Genomic DNA, 18,900 nt, shown 5'->3' on the forward strand with positions numbered 1-18,900 from the left:
TTACCTTTACCAGGCTCTAGCAGCTGCTGTTGAGTCACTCCTGCCCCTTTGTCTTTAAAGCCAGGCATCACTGCGTCTCCTTGACCATTCTTCCTCTCTTTTTTCCCTCCCTCTTCTACTCTAGGGAGGGATTACATTGGACCCATCCTATAATCCACGATGATATTCCAATTTTTAGGTCAGTTTAGTCGCAACCATAATTCTATCAGCAACCTTAATTCCTTTTTTGCCATGTAACCTGCCATTCACAGGTCAACCGATGGTTGTTGACACCAACTCAAATGCCAACATGAATCCCCAGTCTGGGGTGCGGTGAAGAAGACATCTTTATTCAGTGCCAACAGCTTGACTGTAATACAGCACAGCTGTGGAACAGCTTGATAGTGCTGCAGCTCGTACTACAGGGACTGCTGTGAAAACAGCTCTGCAGCTAGGCAGCTCCGCTCCTTGGTGGTTAGGACCACCATGGTCTGCTCCATTCTGGGAGACTTCTTCATTGTTTCAGCTCCAGCTGAGGAATAGCAGTAGTTAGGCTGCTGTGGAAAGTGTGCTCTTCCAGCCACAGGGGAGCTGGCTGGTATAGACAGAAGTCCCTGCCTCTGGTCCCTCCTTGGGCAGGACAGATCCACTCTGATTGGTCAGAGCTGCACAGCTCCAATGGAAGGGGGAAGCCTTAGCACTATGGATTGAAATAGGATTCCAGGAACCCTTTATGAGGGCTGGTTCAGGTGGCAGAAACGGGAGCAGTCATGCAGTTCAATGCAGATGCAGGCAGTTCATCAGTGGCTTCTCCCTAAAGTGCTGTTTGCATGAGAGGTCTCTGTGCAGAAATGGCTGCCAGGCTCTGCTTATTTTATATTTTATTTTATTTTTTATTTTATTTATTTTATTTATTTTATTTTATTTTATTTTTGAGCCCAGTTAACCCCCAGGAGCTGTTAGTCCTCAGAGTTCACAGGGATTCTTTTCTTAAAATCAGGAAAATTATTTCATTTCTCTGGAATTCCTATTTTTACTGCAGTAGATTTTTAAAAACATTTTTATTTATTTATTTTAGGAGGGGAATGGAGAGAGAGATAGCGAGAGAGAGAAACATTGATTTGTTCCACTTTATTTGTGCATTCATTGGTTAATTCTTATATGTGCCCTGACTGGGGATTGAATCATAACCTTGGTGTATCAGGATGATGGTCTAACCAACTGAGCTACTTGGCCAGAGCCTGCAGTATAATTTTTAAAGTATTTTGTGAGAAGCCATAATTGCAGCATGGAAACCCCAAAATGAAACGACAAATAGTCATTTCTTCCTCTGGAGCTCTTAGGTTTGTGACCTTACATACTTTGTGTATATTTTTAAGGTCTAAGTGTTAAGGTAGATTTGGTCCTGGGAAGAGTGGAGGAGAATCTAAGATGATCATTTCCTGAGAGCAAAAGATAAATTATGAACATTTAAGCTACAGCTCAAGTCCTCTTGTGAAGGTTTCTGTTTCATAGGGTGTTCTTTGTAAAGAATCTGTGTAGACACATCAACAAAACCTGTTCTATACTCTTGGTGTTGGAACCAGCTCTGTTTTGAAGACATTTCTTCTGTATGTAATACTGGCTATTTGAGTTTCCTGCAGGGTTGGACTGACTGCCTCAGCCTTTTTTCCAGGAAGGGTCTCAGCAACACTATATCTGAAGTTGCTCGGGGCAGGGACTTTTGACATCCTGATGGGAGTAGGAAACAAGGAAGAGGGCTGGGTCGGAAGTTACTGGGGTTGGGTGTGAGTCCGGATTTACTTTCACTCACTACCTGTGTGTGGGCACCTCCGAGGTAATACTTGTAAAGAAGGAAATGCCATTTCTGAACCCATCTTAAGTGAGGAGTTTGCGCCTTTATCCTTGTAAAATCTGAAAGTTTTCTTTTTCTTTCTTTTCTTCTTTTTTTGTTTTGATTATTTTATTCCATCCATTGTTTCTATGCTGCTTTTCTAGAAGTTCTAATAGTTGGTTATTATATCTCATGTGAGCCTCTTTTCTCTCCTATTTCTGTTCATTTTTTAAAACTTTTGCTTTTTTGCCTTTTTTTTGGGTCCTTTGTCTTTTAGAGAGGTTTCCTGAAGTTTATTTTCTGGCCCTTTTTGTTAAATTCTTAAGTCATGCAGTTACTGAACTCTTTGTAGAAAATCTCAAACATACTCAAACCTAGAGTCTTGGGGTTCATTATATTAATTAATTACTCAACTTTAACAATGATCAAATCATAGCCTATAATCCTTTATATCCCTATTCATCCACTCCTTTCCCACACTGAGATTAATTTGAGCAAGTCTTAGACATCATCCAGATTTAAATGTCATAAAATACTAACATGTAAATGTTTACTTATACACTTAGGTAGATATGAATGTCCTACTAATAGTTACTTCTCAATGTCTGACTAACAGGTAAGTACTGTTATTAAGACATAGTTACAGTTTCATGATTGTAAACGTAAAAATTAACAGTAATAATGTCATTAAGAACTGAATAAATGTTCTTTTTTTTTTTTTTTAGTAAATTTTTATTTTAGAACAGTTTTAGATTTACAAAATTATTGCAGAGATAGTATAGAGAGTTCCTGTATACCCCACATCCAGTTTCCCCTATTTGTGGCATATGTTAATACAGTACAGTTGTCACATTAATGAAACAATATTGATCTCATTACTTAAATTCCATATTATTCAGATATTATCAATTTTTCTCCTCTTTTTCTGTTCTAGGATCCCATTCAGGATAATATATTAGTTAGTAGTCATGTCTCCTTAGAGTTCTCTTGATTGTGACAGTTTCTCAGTTTCTCACTTTCTTTTAATATTTTTTACTTTTTAAACTAAATTATTTAAAAATTTATCTTTATTGTTGAAAGTATTACAGATGTCTCCCCTTTTCACCCCCATTGACCCCCTCCACTCTGTTCCCACCCCCTCCTCAGGCCTTCACCACACTATTGTCTGTGTCTGTGATATGCATGTAAGTTCTTTGGCTAATCTCTTCCTTCCCCTCCCCTCTTCCCTCTGAGGTTCCTCAGTCTGATCCATGCTTCCATGTCATTGAATCTATTCTGTTCATCAGTTTATTAAGTTCTTTAGATTCCACATATGAGTGAGATCATGTGATACTTGTCTTTCTTTGCCTGGCTTATCTTGCTTAGCATAATATTCTCTAGGTCCCTCCATGCTGTCTCAAAGGGTACGAGATCCTTCTTCTTTACAGCTACATGGTATCCATGGTGTAAATATCCACAGCTTTTTTTTCCACTCATCTACTGATGGGCACTTGGGCTGTTTCCAGATCCTAGGTATTGTAAATTGTGCTACTATGAACATAGGGATGCATAAGTTCTTTGTGATTGGTGTTTCAGATTCCTTAGGATATATTCCTAGAAGTGGGATCACTGGGTCAAATGGCAGTTTCATTTTTAAGTTTTTGAGGAAACTCCACACTGCTTTCCACAGTGGCTGTACCAGTCTGCATTCCCACCAGCAGTGTACTAGATTCCCCTTTCTCCACACCCTCGCCAGCACTTGTTCTTTGTTGATTTGTTGATGGAGCCATTCTGACAGGTGTGAAGTGATACCTCATTGTGGTTTTAATTTGCATCTCTCTGATGATTAGCAACATTGAGCATTTTTTCATGTGTCTTGTCCATCTGTATGTCCTCTTTGGAGAAGTGTCTATTCAAGTTCTCTGCCCATTTTTTAGTTGATTGTTTATCTTCCTTTTGTGACGTTATATGAGTTCTTCATATATTCTTTTTGATGGCCTTGGTAGGTATGAGGAGTACTAGTTAAATAGTTTGTAGAATATTTCCCAAATGGGATTTGTCTGATTCTTTTCTTATGATTAGACTGGGATAATGCATTTTTGGAAGGAAGGCCACAGAGGTAAAATGCACTCTCTCCACATTATATCAAGGGTATATACTATCAATATGACTTATCATTTGATGTTAACTCTGACCATTTGGCTTCAGGTAATGTCTGTCAGGTTTGACAATAAAGTTGCTCTTTCTCTCTTTCCATCCTTTATGTACTCTTCGTGAAATGTCACCATGAGTAGTCCATACTTAAAGAGTGGCTAATGTTGCTCTACCTCTTTATGGGTGGAGTGTCTACATAAATTATTTGCATTTCTGCTTTAAGACTGAAAGGGATTTGTCTTTTCCCCCCTATTTAATAATTTCTTTATATCAGTATGGACTTTTATATTTCATATTTTTGTTTTTAATCATACCCTTATCATTGTTTTTTTGTTATTTTGTTTTTGAGCACTTTTTAAAAATTTTTCTGACACTGCAAGATGCTCTAGGCTCATCTTGTATATTTTCTGCCTCAGTCATAGATTCTGCTATTTCTTTAAAGAGCCCTGGTTCCTTTGATTGGAGAATGGTATTAGAAACCAAAATTAGATATGAGGTGTGCTTCTAGGTTCTGCCAGCTGAGAGAGCAGGGAGATATATGCTTATATACTATTCCTGTGTGAATGTATATACATGTATCCATAAATATTTCTGTATGTAAGCACTTGTATTTCAAGCTAAACGTGAGTTCATATACAGTTTCTATGACTCTGATCCATTACTACCTGCACCATCCTTGCTTCTTCCCCTTGCTCGTTTGTAACTCCCCACTCACTTAGTAAGGAACCTGCCGCTTACCACGAGCTGTCCATTTAATTGTTCAGTTCCAGTATATGGGTACAGTCACTTCAGAATTATTAATTTATATCTCCACAGGAAACACCTTCATCAATCAAAGTACAGTTCTTACATAGAATTCTTTTTCCTTTAGTCTTATGGACTCCATTTCCAAAGTTACTTATGTCAGCATTTTGTTTCCCTCACCCCTGCAGTGAGGTTGTCTAATATATTTGTAATACATTTAAACTTTTGTCTTTCTGCATTCCCTTCAAGGACACTGACCTCCTAAAATATTTTTAAAATTTTTGTATGCATTAAAGTTTACTCTTATTGCTGTAAAGTTCAGTGGATTTTGACGAATGCTTAATGACTTTTATTTACCATTACAGTATCATAAAGAATAGTTTCAACATCCTAGGATGTTTCCTATACTTCATCTATTTATCCCTCCCCTCAGTGACCCCCTGGCAAATATATATATATATATATATATATTTTTAATCCTCACCCCAGGATATTTTTTCCATTGCTTTGCAGAGAGAGTGAAAGGAGGGGAGGGAGAGAAACACCGATGTGACAGAGACACATCAATTGGTTGCCTTTTGCATGTGCCCTGACAGAGGCTGGGGACCGAGCCTGCAACTGAGGTCTGTACCCTTGGCGAGAATCAAACCCAGGACCCTTCAGTCCACAGGCTCATGCTCTAATCACTGAGCCAGACCGGCCAGAGCCCCCTGGCAAGTGTTGATCTTTAGCCTATCTCTATAGTTTTACCTTTTAAAGAATGTTATATAATTGAAATCATACATCATATAACTTTTTTCTTACTGGGTTCTTTGATTTGGCAGTCATTTAACATTCATCCATGTGTTTTTTTGGCTTGATACCTCATTTTTTATTGATAAATAATGTGACATTGTATGGACCTACCACAGTTTGTTTATCCATTCAGCTATCAAAGGACATGCTGGTTGATTCCAGTTTTTAGCCATTATGAATAAAGCTTCCATTAATATTCACATGCATGTATTTCTGTGGACACAGACTTTCAACTCACTTGGGAAAATACCAAAGAGTGAGATTGCTTGATCATGTGGTAAGTCTGTTTAGCCTTCTAGGAAACTGCCAAACTGTTTTGCAAAGCAGTGGTTCCGTTTTGCATTCCCGCTAGCAGTGAGAGAGAGTTCTAGTTGCTCTACATCCTCACTGGCAGTTGAACCTCTGTCAGCATTTTGGATTTTGGGCATTCTAATAAGTTCACAGTGCTACTCACTGTCTTCTTAAATTTTCTAATAACAAGTTTCCTAATGACACGTGATGCTGAACATATTTTGATGTGCTTATTTGTCATCTGTATGTCTTTGATGAAGTGTCAGTATAGATCTTTGTTCATTTTTTCAGTGATTTCTTGTTGAGTTTTAAGTGTTTTTGTTTTTTTTGGATGTCTTTTATCAGATATGTATTTTGCAAATATACATGTATTTTTAGTCCTCACCCCAGGATATTTTTTCCATTGCTTTTCAGAGAGAACCAAAGAGAGGGGAGAGAGTGAGAGAGAGAGAAACACCCATGTGAGAGAGACACATTGATTGGTTGCCTCCCGAGTGTGCCCGACCCAGGACGGGGCTTGAGCCTGCAACCAAGGTACATGTTCTTGACTGGAATCGAACCCAAGACCCTTCAGTCAGAGGGCCAACACTCTAATCACTGAGCCAAACTGGCTAGGGCTTTTGAAAAATTTTCCCCCCAGTCTGGGACTTGTCCTTTTATTCACTTAAAAGTGTCTTTTACAGAGCGGAAGTTTTAGTAAATTCCAACTTATCAATTTTTTCTTTCACATGTCATGCTATTGATGTAGTTAAAAATTCATCAACAAACCCAAGGTCATACAGTTTTTTTACTTCAAGAATTTTACAGTCTTGTATTTTATATTTCTGTGATTCATTTTGAGTTAATTTTGTGTAACAACTGTGTTTGAGTTAGTTCTTTTGCATGAATAGTTGACCCTTGAGCAACGCAGGTGTTGGGGTACCAACACTGTACACAGTTGAAAATCTGTGTATTTTGACTCCCCCAAAACTTAACTACTAAATTGACTTGAAAGCCTTGTAGGTAATACAGATAATCGATTAACATGTATTTTGTATGTTATCTATATTGTATACTATATTCTAACAAGAAAGTAAACTAGAGAAAAGAAAATGTTAAAATCATAACAAAGAGAAAATAAATTTACAGTTTTTATTGAAAAAATCTGCATTTAGGTGGACTAGTGCAGTTCAAACCTGTGTTGTTCAAGGGTCAACTCTAATTTTGTGTAGGAGTTTCAGTACTATTTGTTGGAAAGGTTTTTTCTGCACTGAATTGCCTTTGCTTCTTTGTCAGAATCAGTTGAATATATTTGTGCAGGTTTACTTCTGAGCTTGCTGTTCTGTTCCATTGATCTAAGTGTCTGTTCTTTTGCCAATAACATGCTGTCTTACTTACTGTCTTTTCTGGTCTTATAGTAAGTCTTGTGTTGTGTAACAAAACATTAGCTGCTGTTGTTCCCAGCTCCTGTGTGGGAGCCTCTACATCTTTGGAATTTCCCAAGTGATAGGAGTGTTTTTGTTCATAGTGGGCCCTTATAGTTTATGCTAATGAGGTGACTCAGGATGAGGGTAGGCCCCACAAGGGAAAGCAAACATGTAATTAGAGGGTTGAGGTGTTGAGTCATGTGATATTAATCTGACTCTTGGGGAGCAGATGGAGTAGGCTGTATCCTGAGGCCAATGATTCAATCAGCCATGCCTGTGTATTGCAACTTCTATAAAAACTCTGGACACTGAATACTAGGTGAGCATTCCTGGTTAATACTCTTATTAGTGTGCCAAATAGATGACCTATTCTGACTTCACAGGGAGAGAACATGGAAGCTTCACATTTGGGACTATCTCAGACCTTACCCTATATGTCTCTTCTTTTGGCTGTTTGTGATTTATACCTTTTTTTTCCTATAATAAAACTAATCAAATAAGTGTATTCCTTTCCTGAGTTTTGTGTGTTCTAGTGAATTATTGAACCTGAGGGAGTAGTAGAAACCTCTCCAAATTTGTAGCTAGTTGGTCAGAAGTGCAGGGCCTGGGTATGCTTGAGCTGTGGCTGGTGGTATCTGAATTAAAGTCAGTCTTGTGGAAGATTGTGCCTTTCACCTGTGAAATTTGTCCTAACTCTGGGTGGTTAGTGTCAAAAGTCATTGTAGTTGTCAGTAGTTGCTAGATCAACTCTGACTCACTGAAACTTATAGTTTGGGAAGAGAAAGGATGCAAGGGTAGGGGTTGAGGCATTTTTGATTCTTGGATGGCTATCTAGTCACTCATGATATGAAACTGCAGCTGTGCTGTGATTCATTACTAAAGGCAAAACTTGTGGAATGGAATTTAGAAATGGTAGTAGATCCAGCTCCCAATGAGATGGCTCACTGGGTATATAAGGAGATGCAGAATAATAAGAAACAAACTAAATATAGACTACCTTGGTTATTATTACCTGTAATAGCTAAAATGAAAGTAATTGAGAATGCTGGGGCTGATCTTGATGCTGGGTCTGGCTTAGATTTCAGTCAGTTTGAACTACAACTAATAGCCTTAAAGCCTACCCCCAATGGGAAAGATTATTCTAGGACAACAGACAGTAGTGTTATGACCTCTTAGTGGAGGCTTCTGTTAGGAATGCAACAGTAGTCCCTTTGGGGAAAGGGCAAAACCAAGAAACTACTGAAACCAGGAGTCATAGGGCCAAGGAGCTGTCTCATTTTGTAGGTTGGTATCATCAGTTTTCTGAAAAACCTTTACTAAAATGGATGTGAAACTGACTAATTTAGGGGCAGTATCTTTGGTTTTGAATGTTACAGAATGGAAGAGAATGTTTGGGTTGATATCGCACCCACAACTCCTATAGAACAATCACATATGTTGATACACAGCAGTTTATTCCCAAGGGATCAGGTAGCCTGGTGGACTGGATAAAAGCTGCTGTGAGGTTTGTTTACCTGAGAAGAGGGACTTCTTTCTCCTATAAATGCTGTTTGGAACCCCCAGATGAAGTGGCTGTACATTTGATGATAGCAAGCCATGCTGAATTGGCTTTAAGATGATTGGGATATTCATCTACTAAATATCCCCCTTAACCAGATCATGGTAACTGGTCTGGTTAAGGGGGAGGGCTTTTACCTATGGGTTGTATCTACCTTTTGGCTATTGTAAATAGAGCTGCTGTGAACATGCGTGTATATATGTTTGTTTGACTACCTGCTTTAAATTTTTGAGGAGTGTATTATCTTGGAGTGAAATTGCAGGGTTAGGTAGTAATTCTGTTTAACTTTCTGAGGCATCACCAAACTGCTTTCTATAGTAGCTGAGTCATTTAACATTTCCACCAGCAATGTATAGGCTTCCAATTTCTTTACATCTTTGACAACACTCATTTTTCTGGCTTATGTTTTGTTGTGTTTTTGTTTTTTTTAAAATTATTGCCATCCTACTGGATTATAAGTAGTATTTTATTGTAGTTTTGACCTACATTTCCCAAAGGAATAATGACATTGAACATCTTTTCATGTGCTTGTTGGTTATTTGTATATCTTTTTCAGAGACATGTCTATTCAAGTTCTTTGCCCTTTTTTCAAAAAAATTGGGTTATTTGTGATTTTATATATTCTGGATAATAGACTCTTATCAGATAAATATGTTACGTACAAATGGTCTTCCATTCTGTGGTTATCTTTTCACTTTATTGGTAATGTCCTTTAATGTACAAAAGTTTTTAATTTTGATGAAGTCAGATTTATTTTTTCTTTCATTGCTTTTGCTCTTGATGTCATATCTAAGAATTCATGTCCAAATCTAGTAATGAAGGTTTACCCCTATGTTTGGTTTTATTTCTCATATTTAGGTCGTTGATCCATTTTGTGTTAGTTTTTATATATGGTGTGAAGTAATGGTCCAGCTTCATTCTTTTTCATGTGGATATCACCCTCTTAGCACTGTTTGTTGAAGAGACAGTTCTTTCTTTATTAATACTGGCACAGTTGTCAACAATCAGTTGGCCATAGATGTATATGTTTATTTCTGTTCTCTCAGTTGTGGTCTATTGATCTGTATGTCTGTCCTTTTGCCAGAGGCACAATGTTTCAATTATTCTAGTAATCTGTAATCAATGGTTTTGATTACTTGACCACCAGGGAAAATTTTGAAATCAAGAAGTATGAGTTCCTCCAAATTTCTTCAGTACTGTTTTTGGTATTTGGGTTTCCTTACCCTTCCAATGTGAATTTTAGGATCAGCTTTTCCATTTTTGCAACAAAGGCCATTCGAATTTTGAAAAAGATTGCATTGAAAATATAGTTACATTGTATAGTAACTATATTAACATCATTAATTCTTCCAGTCCATGAACACAGAATGCCTTCTCATTTATTTAGGTCTTCTTTCGTGTGTTTTTTTTCCAATAACATTTTGTAGTTTTTAGTGTATATGTCTTTTACCTTCTTAGTTAAATTTATTCTAGGTACAGTTGACCCTTGAACAACGTGGGCATTTGGGGTACTGACCACGCTTACAGTCAAAATTCGTGTATAACTTAAGTCAGCCCTTCCCATACAGATTCCCAACTGCAGATTGAAAATACAGTTGAGCCCGGCCGGACGTGGCTCAGCGATTGAGCGTCGACCTAGGATCCAGGCGATTGGGGTTCGATTCCCAGTCAGGGCACATGCCCGGGTTGCGGGCTTGATCAATGACTCTCTCTCATCATTGATGTTTCTATCTCTCTCTCTCCCTCTCCTTTCCTCTCTGAAATCAATAAAGATATATTTAAAAAAAAAGAAAATACAGTTGACCCTGAACAACGTGAACTGCATGGGTCCACTTAAAGAGATTTTTTTTTAACTTTATTTTTTTAATTGTTGATGTTATTATAGATGTGTCCCCCATTTTACCTTCCTATTCCCCCCTCCACGGAACCCCTGCCTGCCTCCCCCCCAGTCCTTCACCATATTGTTGTGTTCATCCATGGGCTATGCATATATGCATATAAGTTCTTCAGTTAATCTCTTCCAGCCACCCTCCCCCCACTGAGATCTGTCAGTCTTTTCCATGTATCCATGCCTCTCTGGTCCTATTTTGTTTCAGTTTATTTTGTTCATTGAATTCCACATATAAGTGAGATCATGTGATATTTGTCTTTCTGACTCGCTTATTTTACTCATCATAATAATCTCCAGGTCCATCCATACTGTCCCAAAGGGTAAGAGTTCCTCCTTTTTTACAGCTAAGTAGGATTCCAATGTATAAATGTGTTAAACACAGATATTTAAAGATCATGTATAAGTAGATTCATGCAGTTTGAACCTGCTTTGTTCAGGGGTCAACTGTACTTTATTCTTTTGCATATTATTATAAATAGAGTAGTTCCCTTAATTTCCTTTTCGTATTGTTCCTTTCGCATAAACCCATGCAGTTCAAACCCATGTTGTTCTTCCCCTTACGCGCTGTGTTTTAGTATTGCCTTAGTCAGCTTAGGCTACTATAACAAAATACCGTAGACTGAGTGGCTTAAACAATAGACATGTACTTCTCACAGTTCTGGAGGCTGGAAGTCCAATATAAAGCTATTGGCAAATTCACTTCCTGGTAAGGGCATATCCTGGCATGCAGACAGCTGCCTTCTCACTGTATCCTCCTGTGACTGGGGAAGAGAGAGTATGCTCTGGTCTTTTTTTCCTCTTATAAGGACACTAAGGTCCCATCATGGGGTCCTCACCTTCATGATCTTGTTTGGATGTTAGGGCTTCAACATATGAATTTGGGGTGGGGGTGGGATGAACATTCAGTTCATAGTGAGTGTTAATGAGCTATTGCAGTTATTTGAATAGAACAGGTCAGCAAACTATGTTGAGCCAAATTTGCCCAACCATCTGCTTTTTTCACAGCCTCCCAATTATGTTTTTTTACATTTCAAGTGGTTACATTTTAGATGATAATATATGTACCTACATAATATACTCAGTTTTAAACTTTGCCCTCAAAGTTTAAAGTATTTGCTTCCTGTCCTTTAAAAATGTTTTCCTAACACATGGAATAGGTTATGATTTTTGCTTCCTTGCCCTTACCATACGGTTAATGCAGAATTCTCCTGTTTTATGTTCTAGAGGCCACATTTGCTTTTTCTTTTGATTACCTTTTACTTGGCTTTGTCTTAGGTTATCTCTGACTTGCCAAACTTAGATATCCATCCGATGTATTCTCCTGGCACTTGGGCAATTACCATACTGTAAAGGATCTGTCTGAGAGGAGACAAATAGCCCTGGAGGGTTGTGGTGACTTTGTTAAATTAACGTTTGTTAAGTAGAACTCTGGGTTGTTGGATGGTGAACCCCAATTCAACAATAGACCACAAGGAAAACTGAAAGAGATGTTTATTACAGGTCCTAGAAGAAATACACAGCCTGCCTTGAAAGCCCCTACAGGCACAGACAGAGAGAATGGCAGGACCTGGGGCACTTGCCTTTATTAGTGTCTGTGGCTGAAGTTTTTTAGGGTTCCTGGGCTTAGGCTGGTTGGGTGAATTCAAACCCAAAAGAGCAGGGTTTTGCTAAGTTCCATGGGAGTCTTATCCAAGGGTTGCACAAGGGGAAGGCCTTGTTGAGGTGCGATACTGTTGCTCACAAGGGCTGCTGGGGACATCATTTGTGACTTCAAGGGCTGTTATCTAGGGCATGTGCTCATGGGAGAGGTTAGTTTGAGTTCAAGGCCCCTGCAGGCTGCTTGGCCACACAGAATGGATGCCAAGGCAGCAGTATCATATATAATATTGGAATTGTACTAGTCATGAAATCATAGGGTTATGTTGAAAAATAAATAAATGAACATTTGTAAAGTGCTTAGAACAATATCTTTCAGTGTATAAGTTTTCCAAAATAAAAATAAAGAATCTGGTGGGGAGGAAGATTTGGGGAAGGATGTTACAAATAGCTTAATCAGGTAAACCAGTTGAGTCTGTTTTTTTATTTAAGAAATTTTATTTCTGAAGCTATTCTTACAGCACAAACATTGAGTAAATTCATTTCATCATATAGTCATGTTTTTATAGCTGATGATTACGAACATCCTTGAGCTAGGTTATAGCATTTTTACTGCTTTCGTTCACAGGATATTCTGAATAATCTTGAATCATGTGACCTGGAGGATGATGACCTTATGCTTGATGTGGATCTGCCTGAGGATGCATCTCTTGAAAATGGTAAGTGGGGATAATATTGAACCTTCAGAGGCATATAGTTGAGTTACTTGACTATAAGCCAATTTGATATTTGTTATTTACAGACTTCCTAATCTCAACGGAGGAAGACTTTTTAGACTCAGAGTCAGTCTTAAGTGATGTTAAATAGGTTCATTGCAAATTTATTTAAATGTTTAAAATCTGGTTTTTGTAGGTAGATCTTAGATATAATTCTGTATGATCCAATAATATTGTATACCTATAGCATAAAATAAGTGGTAGATAGGATTTGGCCTTTTTTTTCCATATATACATACCCAATCTTTCCTCCCTTTTTCTCATTTTGATTCCAAGAAGAAATACATTTAGAGAGACAGATAACATTTGATTTGTGAAATATCAGTAGAAAATCATTAAGTTGATAAATATTTTTAAAATATTAATTCTGGGAAAATTATGACCTGAATAAATCATTCTGCCCTTTTAATTCCCAAGTTCAGTCTGTCTTCCTGTGTGGACCCCAGTAACTGCTGGAGTGGAGTTTTAGATAATCCACATGCAATAGGGGCCTGCGTGCTCTTGCCCCCACAGACACAGCATTTGTAGGATTTTCTGTCCTAAAGACTGATCAAGGACCAGAGACCAGCCTAGGAAAGCCCCTGGGACAGGGGTTGGAATGGTGACCCTCTTGGGAAGAGGAATGGGCCCCAAGATCTGTGGGTTCCCTGTCAGTCAGCATGTGCCTGGTCTCTCAGGCCTCCTAGGGACCAGGGGCAAACCAAAAAAAGGGTGGTGAAGTTTTTTTTAATATGTGATGCTAGAAGAATGCAAGGATATTTCAGAGAGGGCAGGTGTTCGTTTTAGTGTGTCACTGAAGTACTAAACCTGTTGCTCACATTTGTCATACTGATCAGGCTTGGTTTTGTTGTTTTTCTGCCAGGATACTCTGTAACAATCAATCTTAAACTCTCAGTGGTTTTCAAAATAGATATTTACTTCTCATTCCTGTATCTGGGGGTTAGTTGGGACCTCTTAGGCTATGGGATTGAATTCATGTCTAGTTGCTTTTCACTTTGAGGCCAGGACTTCTTGGAGCAGGTTTCTCTCATGCAGATGGTAGGACAACAGGTTGAGCAAAAACATGCATAAGTCATCTCTTAAAGTCTTCACTGAGCACACTGTTGATTCTACACTAGTGGGACTGGGAGGTCCACACTATTTACAGTGAGATGCTCTGCAACAGAGGACATTAAATGTATAATCCTGTTAAATGAGGGAGTGATGAACTGACAACAGGATCTACTCTACCACTGGGGTAGAGACTGTTGCACCTTCTTGGAGTTTTGCTGTCACATGGGATACTCTAGCAACCAAAGCTGAGTTCCAATCAACTGAGAAAGAAAAACTGCAGCGAACACCCAGGAAGAAAAAGAGGAAAAACAGCAGAACTCCCAGAATTAGAGTGGCCCAAGGAGATAATAATGAGAGCACTTAGGGAGAGACTCAGTTGCAGCACAGTACTTGCTAAAGCTATAGAAGAAGATTTTCCCACAGAACAGTTCAGTAGATGACAAAAAGAATAGCTGTTGTTGAAATCTGAGTTAGTGGCCTGGAAGGTCAATAGAAAAATATTGTAGAACACAGAGGAAAAACATAAAGCATTGAAAATTATAGGGGGAAAAACAATGACTTCATGGTCCAGGATATTTAATGTGAAGTTTTAAGGGCTGGTATTGAGGAGCAAGGCATTTACCTCCTTGGAATAAATCACATCCTAAATAATGCATTTTACTTTGACAGAATTATAACCACTTCTCTTTGGAAACCTTATACCGTTTCTTAGCTATACCAGGAAGTAAAGATGGTGTCAGTCTTAGAGCCTGCCTCATCTTTTGAGCACAACAAAAAGTTATCCACGTATTAGATAAAAGTGGAATCACAGGGAGCTTTAAAGCTTTGAGGTCTTGGTTGGGGACTTATGAAAAGTTCAAGGGAATTCCTGAGGTATAACTCATGTGTATTACAGATTTTCCTAGAAGCCAAACAAGTATTGACTATTTTGAGCTAATGGACACTAAAGAAAGCAGAACTCGGATCTAAAGTATGTTGCTTTCGCCCGGCTGGGCGTGGCTCGATGGTTGAGCATCGACCTAGGATCCAGGAGATTGCGGTTCAATTCCCTGTCAGGGCATATGCCTGGGTTGCGGGGGCTCGATTCCCAGTCAGGGGTGTGCAGGAGGATTCGATCAATGACTCTCATCATTGATGTTTCAACTCTCTCTCCCTCTCCCTTCCTCTCTCCGAAATCAATAAAGATATATTAAAAAAATAAATAAAATATGTTGCTTTCAGAGGCACCAAAGATAAATAGTGTTTAGGTTTGGTACTGCAAGGAAGTATGTAATGACTGGTCTTTATAGCTCTGAGGTCCTGAGGGACACCATACTCACCGAGTTTTTTGATTGGGAGAACAGGAATGTTTTGAAGACTGGTACAATGTTTAAAGAGTCTTCTAATATACTTTGGACTATGTTTTTAGTACCTTTAGATTCTGCTTTTTGAAGCTATTAGGCAAATTTGGGTTAAGTTTTTGGATGGGTCACTCCGAACTTTCATGGGTGCAGCCCACTTACTCTGCCAATATAGGTAGAATTTTTGCCAACAAGAAGACACACCTCATGGAGATCCTTCAGTCTGAAGTCGTTCACCGTGACTTCATTATGAACAGGGCACTTTTCTGTGATTTCAAGGAAGAAGCGATGAGAATATTTATCTGGCAATTGCATTTGTGTGGTAAATCATTACCTATTAAGTCAGCGTACGTGGTAATACAGAGGAGGAAAGAATGTTTGTTGGTCAAAAGTTTCTTAGTTATGGGGTAGAATTTGAGAACAGTTTGAGAGAGATTAGAGATATTCACACCTTAGTGGTTTGATGACACAGGAGAGGTTATGTAGAAGTAGTAGGTTGGCATTGTAGCATCTGTATCAATAAAACATTCGCAAGGCTGTCCTTTAGTATTTAGAGAAGTTATCTTTGAGTTTAAGGGTAAAACCAGAAACGGGATGCTTGATTTCTGCCTCAGAGCACTTGGACTCATCATCCACTTAACTTTTTCTAGTTTATTTTTTAATGCAATATAGGACACTTACTTTTCAAATGGCCTGCTATGTGTAGTATCTATAGATGTATTCAGAGATTTCTTCCTCCATTGTTAAACCGAGTGTGGTGGAGACATCTAGTTGTTGTATGTGAAGGACATTATTTTATTCTGAGTCTTATTCTGCTTTTTTCTAATGTTCTTTCCAAGCACTGGAAGTCTGGCAGTGAGGCTATTACAGTATTTCTGCCTTAAAATCTTTCCTGGAAAGTGAGGTGAAAGATAGGGCCACATCTCTTTCAGAATCTACTCTTGAATGTTATCTAATTATATTAGTCTATCCTTGAAGTTTGCAGTGGATTTATCTTTACTTATGGAGCAGAAGTAACCAGTTTGTGTTCACAAAAAATACTTTGTTGATAGCCTCGGAAAGACCTTTTCTAACTTCTTTTGTTTTTTGTGTGTAATTGAGTTCAGGATACACTACCCCCAAATATGGCAGCTTGGCATTTTGAATATTTTAAGCTGAAAGAATTTAAGAAGACGGCAAAAGGAGGTCATCAACCTGACCTCCTTCCCTCTTTGCCCTTCTTCCCTGAAACTGGTCATAAAGCCCTCCTATGAGAGTGGCCTCCCTATGCATCCTGTTCTCTGAAGACAAAGGGACACCAAGGCGAACCCTAAAAACAGGCCTTGATAAGTTTCCCCATTTACTACGATTATCTAATGCTCCTTAACCAGCCATAGTCCTTCATGACTACCCAGTCTTCATCAAACCCAGCGTAGACATACCCAGGCCTAATGGTTTCTTTGGGTCTTTATTTCCTTATGAGGGGCCATGTCATGTATTATGTTAAATATATTCGTATGCTTTTCTCCTGTTGTCTTGTCAGTTTAAATTTCAGACCCTAAGAGAGTTGACAAAACTTTTTCCTCCTCTACATGATCAGTCATAGGCTCCTAAGTTACCTTCAGTTCTTCACATAGAGCTTTTCCATTCTATTTTTTGCAACTGGAGTTCCCTCTAATGTATGAATTTATTGATACAGACCTGGGAGCTCTGGATTATCAATTCCTAACACTATTCTAAATTACTCTGCAAATTTCTCCCAATCTTGTTTGGACCTTGGAAAATGTGTAGCCATATGGGGCTCTCAGCTCAGAATGAGATATCAGGTCTTAAAAAGAACCTTAAGGGGTTTTATCCCCTCTTGTGAAAGACATTTAACTTTTAAAATGTATTGAGTTTTTGAGTTTTCTGGCCAGCTTCGGGGGAAGGTGAACAGGTCAGGGGAGAAATTGGACAGAGAGAGAGAGGAGCGTAGAGTGAGGGAAAAAGTAAAAGGAGGAAGAACTTTTGGGTTGAGTTGCAATTTGGAAGAATGTAAAACATAAATTGTTTTAATTATTTTATATTTTTCTTTTACCTTGATCAGGATTCTCTGAAGGAAACAATTTTAGAATCTTAATTTATTTTGGGAGACCATTAGGTATTTGAGATTTGTTCTGGTTTTGTCCTTAAGTGTCTCCTAAATGAATAGTTTTATGTTGTCAACTGATGGTCATTGGCGCCAATTCAAGGCCAACAGGAATCCCCAATTTGAGGTGCAGTGAAGAAGGAAACTTTATTCAGTGCAAAACTCCTCAGTTGTGATACAGCATGGCTGTGAAAGAGTATGGCTAGGGAACACCTCGTGCTGGTCCAGCACAGCTCTGGAGCAGCTCTGGGGCCAGGCCTCAGGCTGGACAGCTCTGCTCCGCCCTGAGGGGACATTGGTGTTCCAGCTCTGCCAGGCAGGTGCCATCTTCAGCCCCAGGTGAAAAGGGGACGTTCTCTCCGGGGGCCAGAGGGGAGCTGGCTTAGACGACAGGAGTCCCCACTTCTGCTCTCTGATTAGATTGTCCTCCTGCAGACAGGACTCCAAATCCTCCAAATTTGATTGGTCCAGTAGGCACTGTCCTGATTGGTCAATGCAGAGCAGCTCTGATTGGCCGGAGCTGCACAGCTCTGATTGGGTGGGGTGAGCCTCTGCTCTGTTGGCTGGATAGGACTCGGGGAAACCTTTACGAGGCGGCTCAGGGAGCGGGGGCGGGGGCGCGTGGGGGCGGTTCAGCGCAGGCTTCTCCCTGGAGGCACTTCGTGAGAAAGGCCGGTGCGTAGAAATGGCTGCTGGGCTCTGTTTTTTAGAAGTTGATCCCAGTTAGCCACCAGGAGCCCTGCTTAGAGGGTCTCTCCCCACCGGGTACCTCGGAGTTTCACAGTTCTATCAAGAACACAGCTGTGTTCCCTTATCCTCTTGCTTAAGAGCTTCTAATAGTCCCTCATTGCCTACAGATTAAAGCCTAGCATTTGGCACATTCACAGAGTAATGCTTACGCTTACAAAATTTCTATCATGTGTCCCTTATATGTGCTGTTTCCTCTACTCACTCTGGTTTTAAACTTACCTGTGTTGAAAAAGATATCTAATTCCTTCCTGAATCCCACCCCACCAAATTAAGGTGTCTATTAAATTGCACGTGTTTCATGTTATTTTTCTTAAGGCCACATTTTTGCTAAACTTTTTATTGAGGTATAGTCATATGAGATTAATAGTATTGTCTTTGACCACTTTCCAGTTATTACGGTATTTTCTTCTGGAAATTTATTTGTATTTTTGAGTACTAATTGTGTTTAGTAATAACAAGGTTTGCGATTTTTTTATTTTACATAAGCCTTTTAATTTCAAGCCAAATTTCAGTTAAAAGCTTTCCTGCTGAGATTGTAAAACCTGCAAAGTACATGTTTTTTAGGCTTTGTGGATTTTTTTGTTGTTTTTTAAAAAATATATCTTTATTGATTTCAGAGAGAAGAAGGGAGAGGGAGAGAGAGATAG

The 18,900-nt window shown here is 38.9% G+C and overlaps 1 protein-coding gene across 11 annotated transcripts in view; it reads left to right on the top strand.

The window, feature by feature from the left end:
- Window positions 1-18,900, top strand: part of CCSER2 (coiled-coil serine rich protein 2) — a 203,316-nt gene that overhangs the window by 89,137 nt on the left and 95,279 nt on the right. For all 11 annotated transcript variants that reach the window (XM_081157357.1, XM_081157356.1, XM_081157345.1 and 8 more), the window contains one exon: window positions 12,856-12,946. In XM_081157357.1, coding sequence (XP_081013483.1) covers window positions 12,856-12,946 — 91 coding nt within the window. The remainder of the gene's footprint in view (window positions 1-12,855; window positions 12,947-18,900) is intronic.

The sequence above is a fragment of the Miniopterus schreibersii genome (assembly GCF_964146895.1).
Source record: "Miniopterus schreibersii genome assembly, chromosome: 14".
In the NCBI taxonomy this organism is placed as follows: domain Eukaryota; kingdom Metazoa; phylum Chordata; class Mammalia; order Chiroptera; family Miniopteridae; genus Miniopterus; species Miniopterus schreibersii.